Below are 14,887 nucleotides of genomic sequence, written 5' to 3'. Positions count from 1 at the left end.
GACAGATCGAATAGCGGCTACATAACCAAAATACTTCAACCCAAATCTATGTATTAGGAGATTTTCAGAGTTGTGTAGCCATTTTCGGACGTGGAAGTAGATCTTATTTTGGGAGTCAATCCTGCTAAAAATATTGCGCCCACCAGTCATTTCAGTTTGTCACAGTATAATTTTCAGCTTTTTTCAAGATATATGGACTTGCCAACGAAAAACATAATACCGCTCTAAACACAAGGAATACCTTTAGTAAAAATTTCTAAGTATCCTCGAACAGACCTTAAACTGCATTAAATAACTATTTTGAAGGTTTCTGAGGGAGGTACCCCAGTATGGTCCATTTTTTGAGCTAAAACTAAGTTTGGACAAAATATTACTAAATCCAAAGTTTGGACCAAATCTGCTGCTCCGTTCAAGAAAATCGCGCATACCACTTTAGGTAAAATTCTTGAAATTTTGCGGAAAGTACCAGAAGGAGTAGACCAAAAAGCATCATCGTCGAACTTTATATAAGGCTCGCAGAAATATTGTGATAAACAAAGTTTGGACCAACGCAGTATCCGGTTCGAAAGTTGTCGTGCACACCAGCCACTACACATGGTAGCCGTAGATGTTCTTTACAGGTTTCGGGCCATTTTCTCTGGAAGTATGGACTTGCCCCTGAAAAAACTTTTCAAGTCGGTTAACAAATGGCTGAGTTATAGTGGTTTAAGTCTGAAAAACCCCTCAAAAAACTATAACTGAATTTCCTTTAAAAGGAAGAAAGATCAATAGAAATCAGTTGTGAGAAAAAGAAGATATATCCGTTTAAATTTGAAAATGTAAGAAACCCAGATTTTCACTACTTCTACCGTTATAGAAAAATAAAACGAAGTGATACACACAAACTAAAGGCATTGTCGTTGTCCATGGATCCCAACACGATATAATTTTGCATCAGAACGCTTGAATATTTTTCTGTTCAACTTTTGTAGCACAGTGCCATTTATCGACATTTTTCGAAAAGTTTGCACCTTCTCAAGGCCAAAACTGCCTGAAGGAGCGTTCCAATACCTTTGCGATGTATTAGAGAGTTCTTAACTACTGCCTCGGCTATAATTGTTGTTCTTGTGTTCGATCGAAAATCGCAATGGTTTGGCTGGTATATGCCAAAATGTCCAAAAGCGTGGATAAAAAACTTAAAGTCAAAATCGGGAGGCTCGATTTTCACGTAGACCTATGGTCTAGTAGACTTTTTTGCTCAGTTCAATCCCAGGAATAAGCAACGCGAAGGGCTCATTAAGGTTTTCAAATCGCCCGGCCTAATATACAGGTATATTTACTTATTATCCAGAGAGGCCTTAAACTACACTTCTTCGAAAATTTTTGAAACACTTAGTGGAAGGTTACCGAAAGAGTGCATCGATATTGTCCATCTTCGAAGTTGATCTAAATTTGGACAAAATGTTACGAATGCCAAATTTTGGGCCGAATCGGTTGATCTGTTCGAGAATTATCGTGCTCTCCAGGCAGCCATTCAGACAACTTTGACCCTAAAATAATTATTTCAATGAGGCACATTTTGACTAAAGGCTGAGAGTATAAAAAATTTAGATTGGGAAAAATTGTGTTTATGGATTTTTGCTAAAATAATGTATGCCTATGAATACATTGGATTGGACGCCAGAATTTCATTTTAAACGAATTCAAGACTGGTTGCCAGAGTTTTCCTTGTTCGTGATCAATTTATGAGAAGATCCACTATAGGGAACCAGAATTTCTATAAGTGAAGTTCGACGATTGCACGCCAGAATTTGCACGCCAGAATTTCAGAAAAAAATTCTGAAGGCCAATAGTGGTTTTCTTGATAGAGAACTAGTGCTAAGCAATAGTGAGTCTATCCATAATGAAATGCTCATTACGAAATGAAATCCTGGCTACGTCCCTGGTGCTTGGTGTGTTTGAGAGAAAAATTCTTCGAAAGATCTACGGACCAATCTGCGTTGACGGTGAATATCGACGTCGCATGAACCACGAGCTGTATCTGCTATACAACGACATCATTATAGTTAAACGTATCGAGATCCACGATTGCGTTGGCTAGGCCATATCATAAGAATGAGCGATGATGAACCCGCTAAAAAGGCGTATGAATACATGCCACATGGCGGTGCACGCAGAATTGGCAGGCCAAGGAATAGATGGCGCAAACAAGTGGATGATGAGATGAAAAGGCGCGGTATTCCAGAGTGCAAAGCAACAAATAGAGAGGAATGGAGATCTCTTCTTAGTTCGGCCTACAGAACAAATGTTCTGTAATGGGCCAGCTAAGTAAGTAAGTAATTGACATAAAGCATGAGTTTGATTGCGAATTTGAAGTTGGTCGGAGAATAAAACATCTGGTATCCAGCTTCACCCCAGTGAATGAAAGACTTGCTAAGGATAAAAGCTAAATTATACAACAGCTTTATTTGCGCTAATGCTCCCACTAAAGACAAGGACGAACGGACCAAAGATATATTTAACGAGCGCTTAAAAGAAACTTATGGGCGTTGTCCTGCCCATGATATATTGGTCCAACAGTCGGGAAATTTAGTCTCCAAAGTAAAACATCTGACAAAGAAATGAGGCTGATAGACTTCGAAGCGGCAAACAAACGTGGTAGTTAGCAGTACCGTAACAGACTTAAGCATCTCGATATTAAAACGGACACCTGGCAGTCTCCAGACCACAAAATAAGAAATCAAATTGAATGTACGATCGGTTCGAAGAACAAACATAGGCTCGGACAACCAGCTTTTTGCAGCAAAGATATGTACCCGATAAAAAAAATAAAGTACAAAAGGTACAGGTACGTCCTCCTGTAGGGACCAGCATGGTAATTTGGTAACTGATACAGATAGTGTGCTCAGGATGTGGAAATAAAATTTTTCCAAACTGTTGGTAACAATGACGACGAATATACCGCAGATTCAATCCTAGAAGATGGTGTTGAATATATACTGCCCGGCCAAGATGAGATAAATATAACAATGAACCGGCTAGGGAATGATAAGGCAGCAGGAGCCGCTGGCTTACCAGCTGAACTGTTTAAAACTGGAGGCGACACGCTGATAAAGTGTATGCATCAGCTAGTTAGCACTATGTGGCACCTGAGCAAAGACATAGAATTGTAAAGACTGGAAAAGGTGCATAATGGAAATATGTTTATGGAACAAAGTATATAAACATTTTATCAACAACAGGGGTATGTTAATGTTAAAAACTCCATTAAAGCGTATTTCGGCTTATGCGAATTGTAGGAAAGCAAAAAGTTGGACTTAGGATTGTATTCCATTTAAGTTTCCAGTTCATTGAATATGAACTAAGCGGTTAAAAACGCCTGAAATTGTTAACTACTTAACAGAATGTTGTTATGATATCGTAACAACAGAGCTTAACTCTATCTATTGACAAATGTTAACAATTGACTTTTCCCATCTTAGCACTTTTACATCTTTGACCTGAGCATCCTGTGTCCCATCCACAAGAAGGGAGATAAGAATGCGTGTTCAAACTACTGGGCGGCTCCCTATTGCTTAAAATATATTGTCAGGGACTATAGTCTATGGTCAACGAAATAATTGGGCCATACCAATGCAACCTTAGACCTGGCAAACCCACCATTATTGACAAAGATATTTACCCTGCGGCAAATCCTGGAGAAAACCTAAGATATGCATATCGATACCTATCAACTTTTTCTCGATTGTAAAGCAGTCTTTGACAGCCCCTACGTTCAAAGATATTCCAAGCCATGTCTGAATTTCGTATCCCCGCAAAGCTCATTCGGCTATGTAAAATGAATTTAACTGATTGCCGGTCCTCAGTTAAATAGGAAAGAACCTCTGCGAAGAGTTTAATACCAACAAGTAAAAATGTTTTAAGTTCGGCCCGGACTCCACCATAAAATATTCTATGGGACTATACCAAAACGTTGACCTATATTGGCAATTTTTAGCGGAGAAGTTTTTTGATCATTTGGAATCTCAAATGTCAAATTTCAGCTAATTCGGTAAAAATTGAGCTAAAAGGCTCAAAATACCCTAAATCAGGAGGTACCGTTATATGAGACCTATACCAAGACGTTGACCTATCTACACCATTTTTGTTGCAGAAGTTTTTTTGATTCCTTGAAACTCCAAGTGCAAAATTGGAGCCAACTTGGGAGGAAAATGTAGCTAAAATATTCAAAATATCTTAAATCGGGAGGTACCGTTATATGGGTATTATACCAAAACGTGGACTTATCTTGATAATTTTTATTAGAGAAGTTTCTAGTCCACTAAGAACCTCAAATATCAAATTTCAGCTAGTTTAGTCAAAAAAGGTAAATTAAATTCCTCAAAATACCTTAAATTGGGTGGTACCGTTATATGGGGGCTGTACCAAAACGTGAACTTTTACAGCCCATCTCGAACTTAACCTGCCTATGGAAAAAAGACACTTGGGTGTAAAATTTTAACGTTCTATCTCAATTATTGCGGACGAGTGACTACATCAGACGGACATGGCTAGATCGTCTTAGAGTTTTATCCTGATCAAGAATATATATACTTTATAGGGTCGCAAATGATTAGCTCGATGTGTTACAAACAGAAAAAACAAACTTAATATACCCTCCATACTATGGGATAGTGGAGGGTATAAAAAAGGTTTCGTTGTGATTTATGCAATATTCTGCTGGAAAAGGTTATACGAGATGCAGATGTTAAAAGAAATGCCACAATTTACACCAATAGCCACATGTTACTTGCTTACGGTATTGACAATGAATTTGAAACTTGAAGGTTTGGTTGTACAACGAGAAAAGAAGATAGAACATCAGCGGCAGTATCAGGCCAAAAATACGAGTCAAACCCAGGAGGAACATATAGTTGATGGAGATGGCTGTCCCGCTAAGAAGAAAACCAAAGATGAAGCAAATGGTGAAGACATTGCATTGGATTACGAAGAACATTAACCTCCACCACTTCCCAATGGTAAATTACACCCTGATGAATTTAGAAACTTCCCTTATTTTAAAAAATTTGGAGCCCCCTCTCTACGAAAGGAATTTTAAAACTAAAAAGACTGGAGTTTGCCAATGACGTATGTTGAGACACCTTAGCATTAAAACGAAATACAGTCCACTGAAACAAAAAGGAGATCTATACAACAAAGAGGTGTAGCAGGAAATGCAGTACGAAAGTAAGTAAAGATAGATGCAGATGCAGTAAGATTGTAAAGATAGATACTTAACGAATTCCGGCTAAAAGATGTAGCAACAGAAGAGGCCCCGTCGTTGAATGGAAGTGTTACCCTAGGTAGCTCTAGCGGTCGTGATTACAATGATATTTTTTCGTAGGTTAGTCCACACATCCAGAGATACCCAGCAAAATTTTAAGGAAGGTGTTCCATGTGATGACGTGATTTCATGGCATCTTTTGCATTGGTTCAAACGAAGTCGTGATAGATTCGATCTTTGCATTAGCATTTGAACCAATGCAAAGGAAGCCGTTAAAAATCCGATCTTTTCACCAGCATTAGAACCCATTCCATCGATCCAATAGAGATGAATTTTGTGTTTTTATTTATACACATTTTTCTAAATATATATGTATGTACATAAGAATAATTATTTACAATAGGCTTGATGTTGTCGGAGACTCGAAATCCCAACCATCGTTGTTAAAACTCTCGTCGTAATGATAATGTCATTGCAAAGGGTTGGTGAAAATGACATGCCAAAGCATTGGTGGAAATGACATGCCAAAGCATTGGTGAAAATGACATACTTTGGATCCAAAAATGAATAGCATCTTTTGGGGTCCACGCTCATATAAAATTCATCGATGAAGATGAAGATGCCATGATTGAATGGCATCTTTGGCATCGAACATTTTGCTGGGTAATAACCCAAATGCTGTGCATCCGATTTGACCGAAACATCCACTCCTTCCGGTACCTCCCGCACAAAAGTTCGAAAATGTTCGGAAAATTTTTGCGCACGATATCTCTTGAAGGGAGTAACCGATTTGGTCCTGAAATGTGTACCAGACTTAGATAAGATTTCAATATGGACTCAATCGGTCCACTCCTTCGGGTACCTCCCACACAAAATTTCGGAAAAGTTCAGTTTAGGGCCATCTCTCGAATCGCTTTGATTTTTGTTTTAGCAACTTGTATTCACTGCCCCCAATACGACGGTACATGTTTCATTAGGGGCAAGTCCATACTTCCTAAGAAAATAGCATGAAAGTTGCAAAAAAAAACCCCTATGACACCGTGCGAGGTGGTTGGAGCGCAAGATAACTCTCGAACGGATCTGCCGATTCGGTCCAACATTTAGCCTTAGTAATATTTTGTCCAAACATAGTTTAAGTTCGAATATAAGCCATATCGGTCCACTCCTTCAGGTACCTCCCCCACAAAAGTTCAAAAATGTTCGGAAAAATAGATATAGATCAGGTTCAAATATGGACTATATTTGTCTACTCAATCCGGTACCTCCCACACAAAATTTCGGATAAGTTCACTTTAAGACCTGATATCGAATCACTTTTATTTTTGTTGATGCAACTTGCATTCGCTGCCTCAATTCCGATGGTAAAAGTTTTTTTCAGGGGCAAGTCCATACTTCTTGAGAAAACAGCCCGAAGGGTGTAAAAACCCCATAGGCAACATATGTCGTGGCTGGAGATCCACTTCCATGATGGTCAATGTCCATCCATTCCTTTTAGTATCTCCTCCGCAAAACTTTTGATATTTAATCCTAATCAAAATTTTTGTCGGTTCAAACGCCCAAAATTTTTAAAACCCCCTAAATACATACGTTTTTTGGGGGAAAAATTGTTTCAATATACACAGGCTGAGGGTATATCTCTGTCGGCAAAGCCGACTGATACTTTTTTACTTGTTTTATTTATAAAATATTTTTTTGCGCTAATGTTACAATATTTCCCAAAAATATGTAAAAATTTATACAGCAGAAGCGCTTTCTCCACCATCATTTTTAATTTCTTCTTTTTTGTTGACCTCGGTCTCTTCACTCTCCCTGGGTGTATTCTCAATTTTAGCTAAACGTTTTTTGCATATTTCACATTCTCGTTTATCCAGCGGTGGTCGACAATCGCACCAATAGATTTTATTTAACAGCACCCTTTTCGGTCGTTCCACTCGTTCACAATTCGCTTCTTCTGGAACTGAAGTGCAACAGCAACATGGGACGATGCAGCAACAATCTTCACAATTCTCTTTGGAATCCATGATGCAGTGATGATGTTGGTGAGCTTAGACTTTGCTGTTGTTTTATTTCTCAAATTCCTCGTTTTCCGTTAAATTTTGAATGTAGCATTTTAGTTTTGCTAAAATATTGTAATTTTTTTCCAGAAATTCTTTTCGAAACCGATAAAAATATTTATTTACTTTTTTAATTGACATAAAATTACCCGATCGAATTTAATACCGTTTTCGACCTTGCATACATAAAATTTGAAGATCCTCACTTGAGAATTGTTTTAATGAATTTGTGTCTGCCCCTCGGACATCATAGCCAGTGACTCCTCCTGATTTTCACCTTGACTCGTTCTTATAAATTTCCTCACAAATGGTGGAAAAAGTTGAGGATTCATAGTTAAAAGATTGTCACGACCAAAAACCAGAGTTGACAATTGTGCAACCACAATGGAGACAAAGCATCCAAAGGCAACATAAAAGAAAAAGGACATTTGATAGATATACTGGGCGAAGGATTTAGAACTGGAAAAAGAAGAAAAACAAAATAAAGAAATAAAAATACAATTTATTCCAAACTTAGTTTAAGTTCAAAGACGGGTTTAAAGGTCCACTCCTTCCGGTACCTACCCATCCCTCTTAAAGGGAGTAACCGATTTGGTCAATACTTTGCACATCGTAAAATTTCTACCAGACATAGATGAGGTTTCAATATGGACTCAATCGGGCAATTTCGGAAAAGTTTAGTTTAGGACCAGCTATCGCATCGCTTTGATTTTTGTTGTAACAACTTGTATACACTGCCCCACAAACAACGGTACAAGTTTCATCAGGGGCAAGTCCGTACTTACTGAGAAAATAGCCTGAAAGTTGCAAAAAAAACCCTATGATACGATGTGTAGTGGTTGGAGCGCAAGATAACTCTCGAACGGATCTACCGATTCGGTCCTTCGTAATATTTTGTCCAAACTTAGTTTAAGTTCGAAGATAAGCCATATCGGTCTACTCCTTCAGTACCTCCCCCACAAAAGTTCGAAAAATTCGGAAAAAAAATGTGCGAACGATAACTCCTGAACGGGGCAACCAATTTGGTCCAAACTTTGGATCTCCTAATATCTTGTCCAAATTTAGTTTAACTTCCAAAATGGTAAGTATCGGTCCTCTCCTTCGGGTACCTCCCACACAAAAGTTCAGCATTTGTGTCTAAGTGCAGGTTTACAGCCATATTATGTTTTCTGTGGACAAGCCCATGCTTCCTGGCATACTGGACTAAAAGATATACTATGACCCACTGAAATGACTAGTGGGCGCGGCATCTATCGAAATGATATGACTCCCAAAATAAGAACCCCTTCCATTATAGACTATGTCATTTCGTTCCTTTATGTACCTCCTGCGCAACACTTGTGAACTTTAATCCACATTTTTGTCGGCAAGTTCAAATGTCCAAAAAGGGCCACAAAATTCAGAAAAGACCCTAAATACATTCGGTCTGTCCGTAGATGAAAGTTTCAATTCACATAGGCTGAGGGTATATCTCTGTCGGCAAAGCCGACTGATACTTTTTACTAGTTAGTAGAAAAGTTTTGTGACAACTGGGAACCTTAAATGTCAAATTATAGGTAGTTCGGTCAAAAAATGTGGCTAGTATCTTCAAAATACCTAATATCGAGAGGTACCGTTATATGGGGGTATACCAAAACAGGTGACTATATTCACAAGTTTTAGAGGAGAAGCTTTATGACCACTGAGAACCTCAAATCTGAAATTGCAGATATTTTGGTCAACAACTGTAGGTAATATCTTCAATATACCTAAAATAACTGATAAGTATAGCCCAAAAGCAGAACACCGATATGGAATATATTCGATACGCATGTCTGTTATATCATAAAATTAGATTAACTTACCTAATGTCAATACGGCTGGCATTGGCCGGTGTCATTGTTGACCCGAAATTCGTAAGTACATCCTTCAGTCGAAAAGGGTTTCTCCGGATAAACCAGTTCACCACTAGCCATGGCTATTTGGGATTTAACATATATCCAGGTCATGGTAAAAGAGGACACAATGCAACCGGTTATGGCACTCTGTAAACAACAATAGCAATTTATTCCTGAAAATCTTTAAATTTAACAATAACTTCTCCTCACCTTAGAATTAATCCATGGCATCAGCAGGCCCATTAAAAATAAACTCAGTCCTCCGGTGACAGATGTTAAAGTAGTATTCAATTGCAGCACAGCATGACCCATAACCTCAATTAACAATACCATGATAACACTCAGCAGACAAATAATAACCACCGTACAACGCATAATCCACGCTGTTTGCCTTTCACTCAAAGGTGTCTTTACAAAAGGTTTGATATAATCCTCCAAACAAACGGAAGCCAATGAATTCAATATCGTCGACATAGAACTGAGGGCAGCACTAAAAACACTAGTCACCCGACAAATAGACCCGCAATGCCAGGTAACTGTTGAAATGTGTTCATTATCATTAAAGGAACAATTTGATCTTTGTTTTTGGCCAATTTAGTAATCAACGGATCACAATCGTGATAATTGGCAAACATCACCAGGCCATTATACATGGTCAAGACATTTATGAGAATAATACCCAGATGAAGTAGATACAGGCACGTTTAGCTTCCTTCACGGTGGGTACCGAGAGATAACGTTATAAAATGAGTTGGCTGGCACAACTCGCCTGGGTATACCAAAAGCAGGAACCCAATACCATCGAAAGCATTGAGATGCGTACTGTGGGATCTAAGGTAAATTTGAAAAGAGAATTTGTTATGTGAACTGAAACTTTCATCTAAGGATAAATCGAATGTATTTAGGGTCTTTTCAGAATATTGTGGCCCTTTTTGGACATTTGAGCTTGCCGACGAAAATGTGCAATGTGTACATTGTCCAAAGTATGGACCAAATCGAGAGTTATCATGCGCACCATTTTAGCGAAAAGTTTTGATCTTTTGTGGAGGAGATACCCAAAGGAAAGGTCCGATAAGGCCCATCTTAAAACTTGATGTACCTTTGGGCAAAATATTAAGATTTCCAAATTTTGGATCGACTGGTTTATACGTTCCAGAGTTACCACGCTCTCCATCCACAACACATGGTGCCATAGCGGATTTTAACAGCTTTCAGACCATTTTCTCAGGAAGTATGGACTTGCCCCAAAAAAAAAACTTGCACCGTCGTAATGGGAACAGCGAATACAAGTTGTTACAACATATATCAAAAGTATTCCAGAGGAGGTATTAAACTACACTTTTCCGAAATTTTGTGTGGGAGGCACCCGACGGAGTGAACCGATACAGTCCATATTAGAACCGATACAGACCATATTTCTATGTATGGTGGAAATATTAGTCCCAATTTACATTAGGCGAGTTTACTTGCGGCAATTGTCAGTTTGATGGAGAGAGAGGTGAGGTATATGGTAACCCTTTGCCTCTCAACACCCTCTCTCACCCACAAACTGACAATTGCCGCAAGTAAACTCGCCTAATGTAAATTGGGACTCATGTATGTCCCAATTTACATTGGGCGAGTTTACTTGCGGCAATTGTCAGTTTGATGGAGAGAGAGGTGAGGCATATGGTAACCCTTTGCCTCTCAGCCCCCTCTCTCACCTACAAACTGACAATTGCCGCAAGTAAACTCGCCTAATGTAAATTGGGACTATGGTAGAAATAAAACGAATACTAAATGCCAAATTTCTGCAATTTTTGTTCGGTAATGTGGCTAAAACCTTAAAAAAAAAACGAAAATCAATAAACCGAAAATAGCCATACCGAATTTACCCATTTATGTAGTTTAATGAGCTAAAACCTTGAAAATACCGAAACGTGGGCGAAATTTTTGACCGTTCGATAATTCCCTGTAAAGAAGGTTTCACACCACCGTCTTCGTTGGTAAATATGAACTTTTAGCCATTTTGGTTATATAATGTGGTGCCACGGAGGTGAAGAGTTATGCACTAGAGATACCCAGAAAAAAAATTTTTGGAGCTCCTTCCCTAAATTTTTTTTCCATTTGATCCAAAAACCTTGTATATGAAATTTTATTGCGATCGGTTAACGTAAACTCGTGCAAAGCGAATATTCGGAAAATCGCTCCACAGTAGTGCGATTCTCTAACACATTTTTGGTGTTACCGACAAAAATCGGTAAAATTAAAATGCTTATAATTTCGGTAATTAACGATATTATTCGGTAAGTTAGCGACCAATAAATAGTAGTCGTAAAGTTCTACCGATAGCAACAGTGTTGTCAACTTTTATTTAAACTTTTCATTCAATCCCAGCTAGCATTTGGAAGATTGTTTCTTCAAAAATCACATTGCGGAGTCTTTTTAGAGTCCCTTTGGTGATCAAAAATTGATTAAGTCCCTTGTATGATCAGAAAGGGACTCGAAAGTGACTCCCTGTAATGATTAAAAAGAGTTCAATTTAAAATACAACAACAAATGTGTAGCAATCACAAATGAATCATTGAGGCGTTTAAAATGTGACTATTTTTTCTTTATTTATTGTCACATTTTGATCATCAGAAGTTTGAAAAATGCTTAATCAAAAAATTGTCATGCAGGTGTTTGAAAAGTGATTAAAATTATGTATCTTCTGATCATATTTTGAACAGATAGGTGATTAAATACTGATTGTTTTGTTTTATTTTTGTTTTGTTGAAAATAATGTTCAGGTTTTGCCAAGTGAAATGAAGAAGCAGTATACTAACCACCGCGCAACATAAAGGATAATTAAAAGACATAACAAAGCAGAAAAGACAATAAAACAAAGGAAAGGAACGAAAAAGAATAAAAAGAAAATTTTTAAATTTATTTCGTCTAATAAAAATACTCATAAATGACTCCCTAAAGACTCATGAAAATGGGCAAAAATGACTAGAAACTAATGCAGAGGAAGACTCATTTGTGATTTGTTTAGAAGAGTCGCCTGAGGTTACGTTTTACTCCCGACAAAGGAGTCATTTATGATCAGAAAATGAGCTCATATTCCAGCTTTTTAATCGTGCAGTCGGATCAAAAAAGACTCAAATTTGATTAAAATTTTCAAAAAATGCTGGCTGGGATAGTTTGCCCCATGGCACAATTACCCACGTAGTGGCATCGTAAAATTTTGAATATGTTATGTCAAAACTTTCTTTATGTTGTTGGGGAAATTACAACAAAAATATTTTTTTTTATAAAGGGATTTGACTTTTCATATTCGATCAGCTGGTGTGATACCACTACCTGGTAGTTCTGCCATAGTTTGCCCTTTAAAGTTACCGATTTTTGTCGGTAACTCAAAAAATGAGTTGGACAATCGCACTACTGCCCATTTTTTTTTTCCAATCGATGCAAAAAAATCACCAGTTCATTATTATGGCTAAAACATGAATCCTACAAAAATTTACCCAATTATGGTAGAGCTACAAACATATCTTGATTGAAGGCCAGGGCTAGAACATATGTAAATAACCATAGGTAACCAAGCCATCTAAGGAAATGTACACCACCAGTAAGACCAACAATAACAATGTATACCAAATTGTTGCCATTTTTTATTTGTGCGACATACATGAAAGAACAAAAAATGTATTATTAAATGTATTTCCATCTATCGTTAGCACCTCTTACCATGCCTAACGAGTATAATAATGAACCAAACAGACGTATTCCTGTGCCGAAGCGCATTTCAAAGTACTAAAAATTGAGAAATATATCTTATTTATGAATATTTAAACACATAAATCTCTGGATGTCAATTTAAGTTCGCAGAGAACTGGCAAAAAAATAAACCATGAAATAACTCCCGCTATGGTCAAATACAGCGAGCGTCAAAATAAGCTTAACACATCTCAACCATTGTTTATTTGCATTATTAGACCATGTTTATATTATAGCTTTTTGCAGGGTTAACCTTCTTAATGAGGATTTATTTGACGTATACCCAATGGATTTGACATTTAAAACCTAGTGGGTTTGTTAAATCCGGTTATATATAAACGTACTATTACACCGGCATCTGAATATTATACACATATGATATGAATGAAACATTTTTAAGCGCCCCATACACTATCAAATTTTGATGTCAACATTTGTAGTAGTATGTGTACATTTTTCAAAATATGAGAATGTGTGTGTTTATTTTATGGATTGAGGAAAATCAAAATAGTTTTGATTTTCAAAATGAAACCCAGTCAATCCGATGAATATGGTTTATTTTCAAATTGTCAAAAAGCAATTCTGGTAAAAAAGAACATTGTGTTTGTGAAGAAATAAAAAAAATTTAAGTTCATTAATTTTTAGAGGAAAATATGAAGATTTCGATTGCAGATTGAAGGCTGATTGAATGCTTTGCTACACACTTATCAAGCACACACGTACGTAAGGGGTTCATCGGCTTGGCAATCAAATTTGATAGTCTATGCCATGCTTTAAGTAATTAGTCATGGTAGAACAATATAAGGTAACAGCAATACCCAGCTGACTGGACTGAGCTGTAATGTTAGTGTCAAATTCCGTATGACATTTTATATATTTATTTCTATTTTCTTTTTTCAAATTTTGTTTTTTCAAAATAGTCTGGCTTAATCCCATTGTTGTTGTTTTAATATTTTAAAACAACTATTTTATTAGTGGAAAAGATTTCTATTTTCGATATATATTAGGGATATACATTTTTGAGGAAAAACTATATGATTCAGATTAAAAAACTATTTCCCATAAAGACTTCTTCAAATGAATGACCCCAAGTCCAAACGACATGTCGACAGTTGCTATTGCCACACATTTAGAACATTTAAAAAAATAAAGCCCTAATAAACATGTGCTTTTTGATTTCAAAAACAAAAGATTGAAACAGATTTTCCTTTTTTAATGAATTTCCAGCGACCCCAAACATTTTTGCAAGAATTCTACTTTCTGCGACAAATTATGCATTTAGTGGAATGATATGGAAACATTCAAATTGAAAATGTAACGAATTTTCATTAATGTTTTTCAAAATATTCAACCAAATATGAAAAAATATTAGTTTTTTTACATAATGCTTATTTTGTGAATTTTGCATCTGCATCTATACGTAATATGTGTTGCTTGATGGCAACCCCGATAAATAGATGACAAACAAAAAAGAAGACAAAAATGTAAACAAATGTGTTCAAAAATAATTCGCATAATATGAAGAATCGGCGGTATTTCTTCTTCTGTGCTTCTGTGAAAATAAATAAAATGATATTCCCCACCAGTTTTCATCCGTTTTGTGTCATTTATAACTCAAATAATTCAGTTTTCATTCAAAACGATGGGTCTTTTCCATTCGTTTATTTCTGACGTATTCGTTCGTCCGATTTTGTTACGAAAACCAAAAAAGTTTCGAAAATGAAAAGCTTTCATTTGTTTGTCACACGAATACAAACGTCAATCGCTATGAAAACAAAATTGTGTCTTCGTTCATGAAATCGACGAATGAAAAAAAACTTTTTACAAAAACAGGCTGTTAAAATCCAATAATTAACTGCTATGCCTAAATACGACCGTATTCCCAGGGCGTGCGTGGTGAAAAAAGTAGAACACATGTATTCTTATGAGAACTACCGAAATACGTCGAACGTATACTTTTTGTAAGTTGAACA

General features: G+C 36.8%; 1 protein-coding gene across 1 annotated transcript; it reads right to left on the bottom strand.

Moving 5' to 3' along the window:
- Nucleotides 1–7,514: 7,514 nt before the first annotated feature.
- LOC141393106 (sodium-coupled monocarboxylate transporter 1-like) lies at nt 7,515–9,647 on the bottom strand. The gene is made up of 3 exons (XM_073966088.1): nt 9,384–9,647; nt 9,154–9,320; nt 7,515–7,755 (listed from the first exon to the last, which is right to left on the bottom strand). Exons 1-3 carry the CDS (start codon nt 9,645–9,647, stop codon nt 7,515–7,517), a joined length of 672 nt encoding a protein of 223 aa, XP_073822189.1.
- Nucleotides 9,648–14,887: the final 5,240 nt, after the last annotated feature.

This window comes from Musca autumnalis, unplaced genomic scaffold (genome assembly GCF_047663935.1).
Source record: "Musca autumnalis isolate F117 unplaced genomic scaffold, ASM4766393v1 scaffold_1, whole genome shotgun sequence".
NCBI lineage: Eukaryota > Metazoa > Arthropoda > Insecta > Diptera > Muscidae > Musca > Musca autumnalis.
This window is presented reverse-complemented; position numbering and strand designations above follow the sequence as displayed.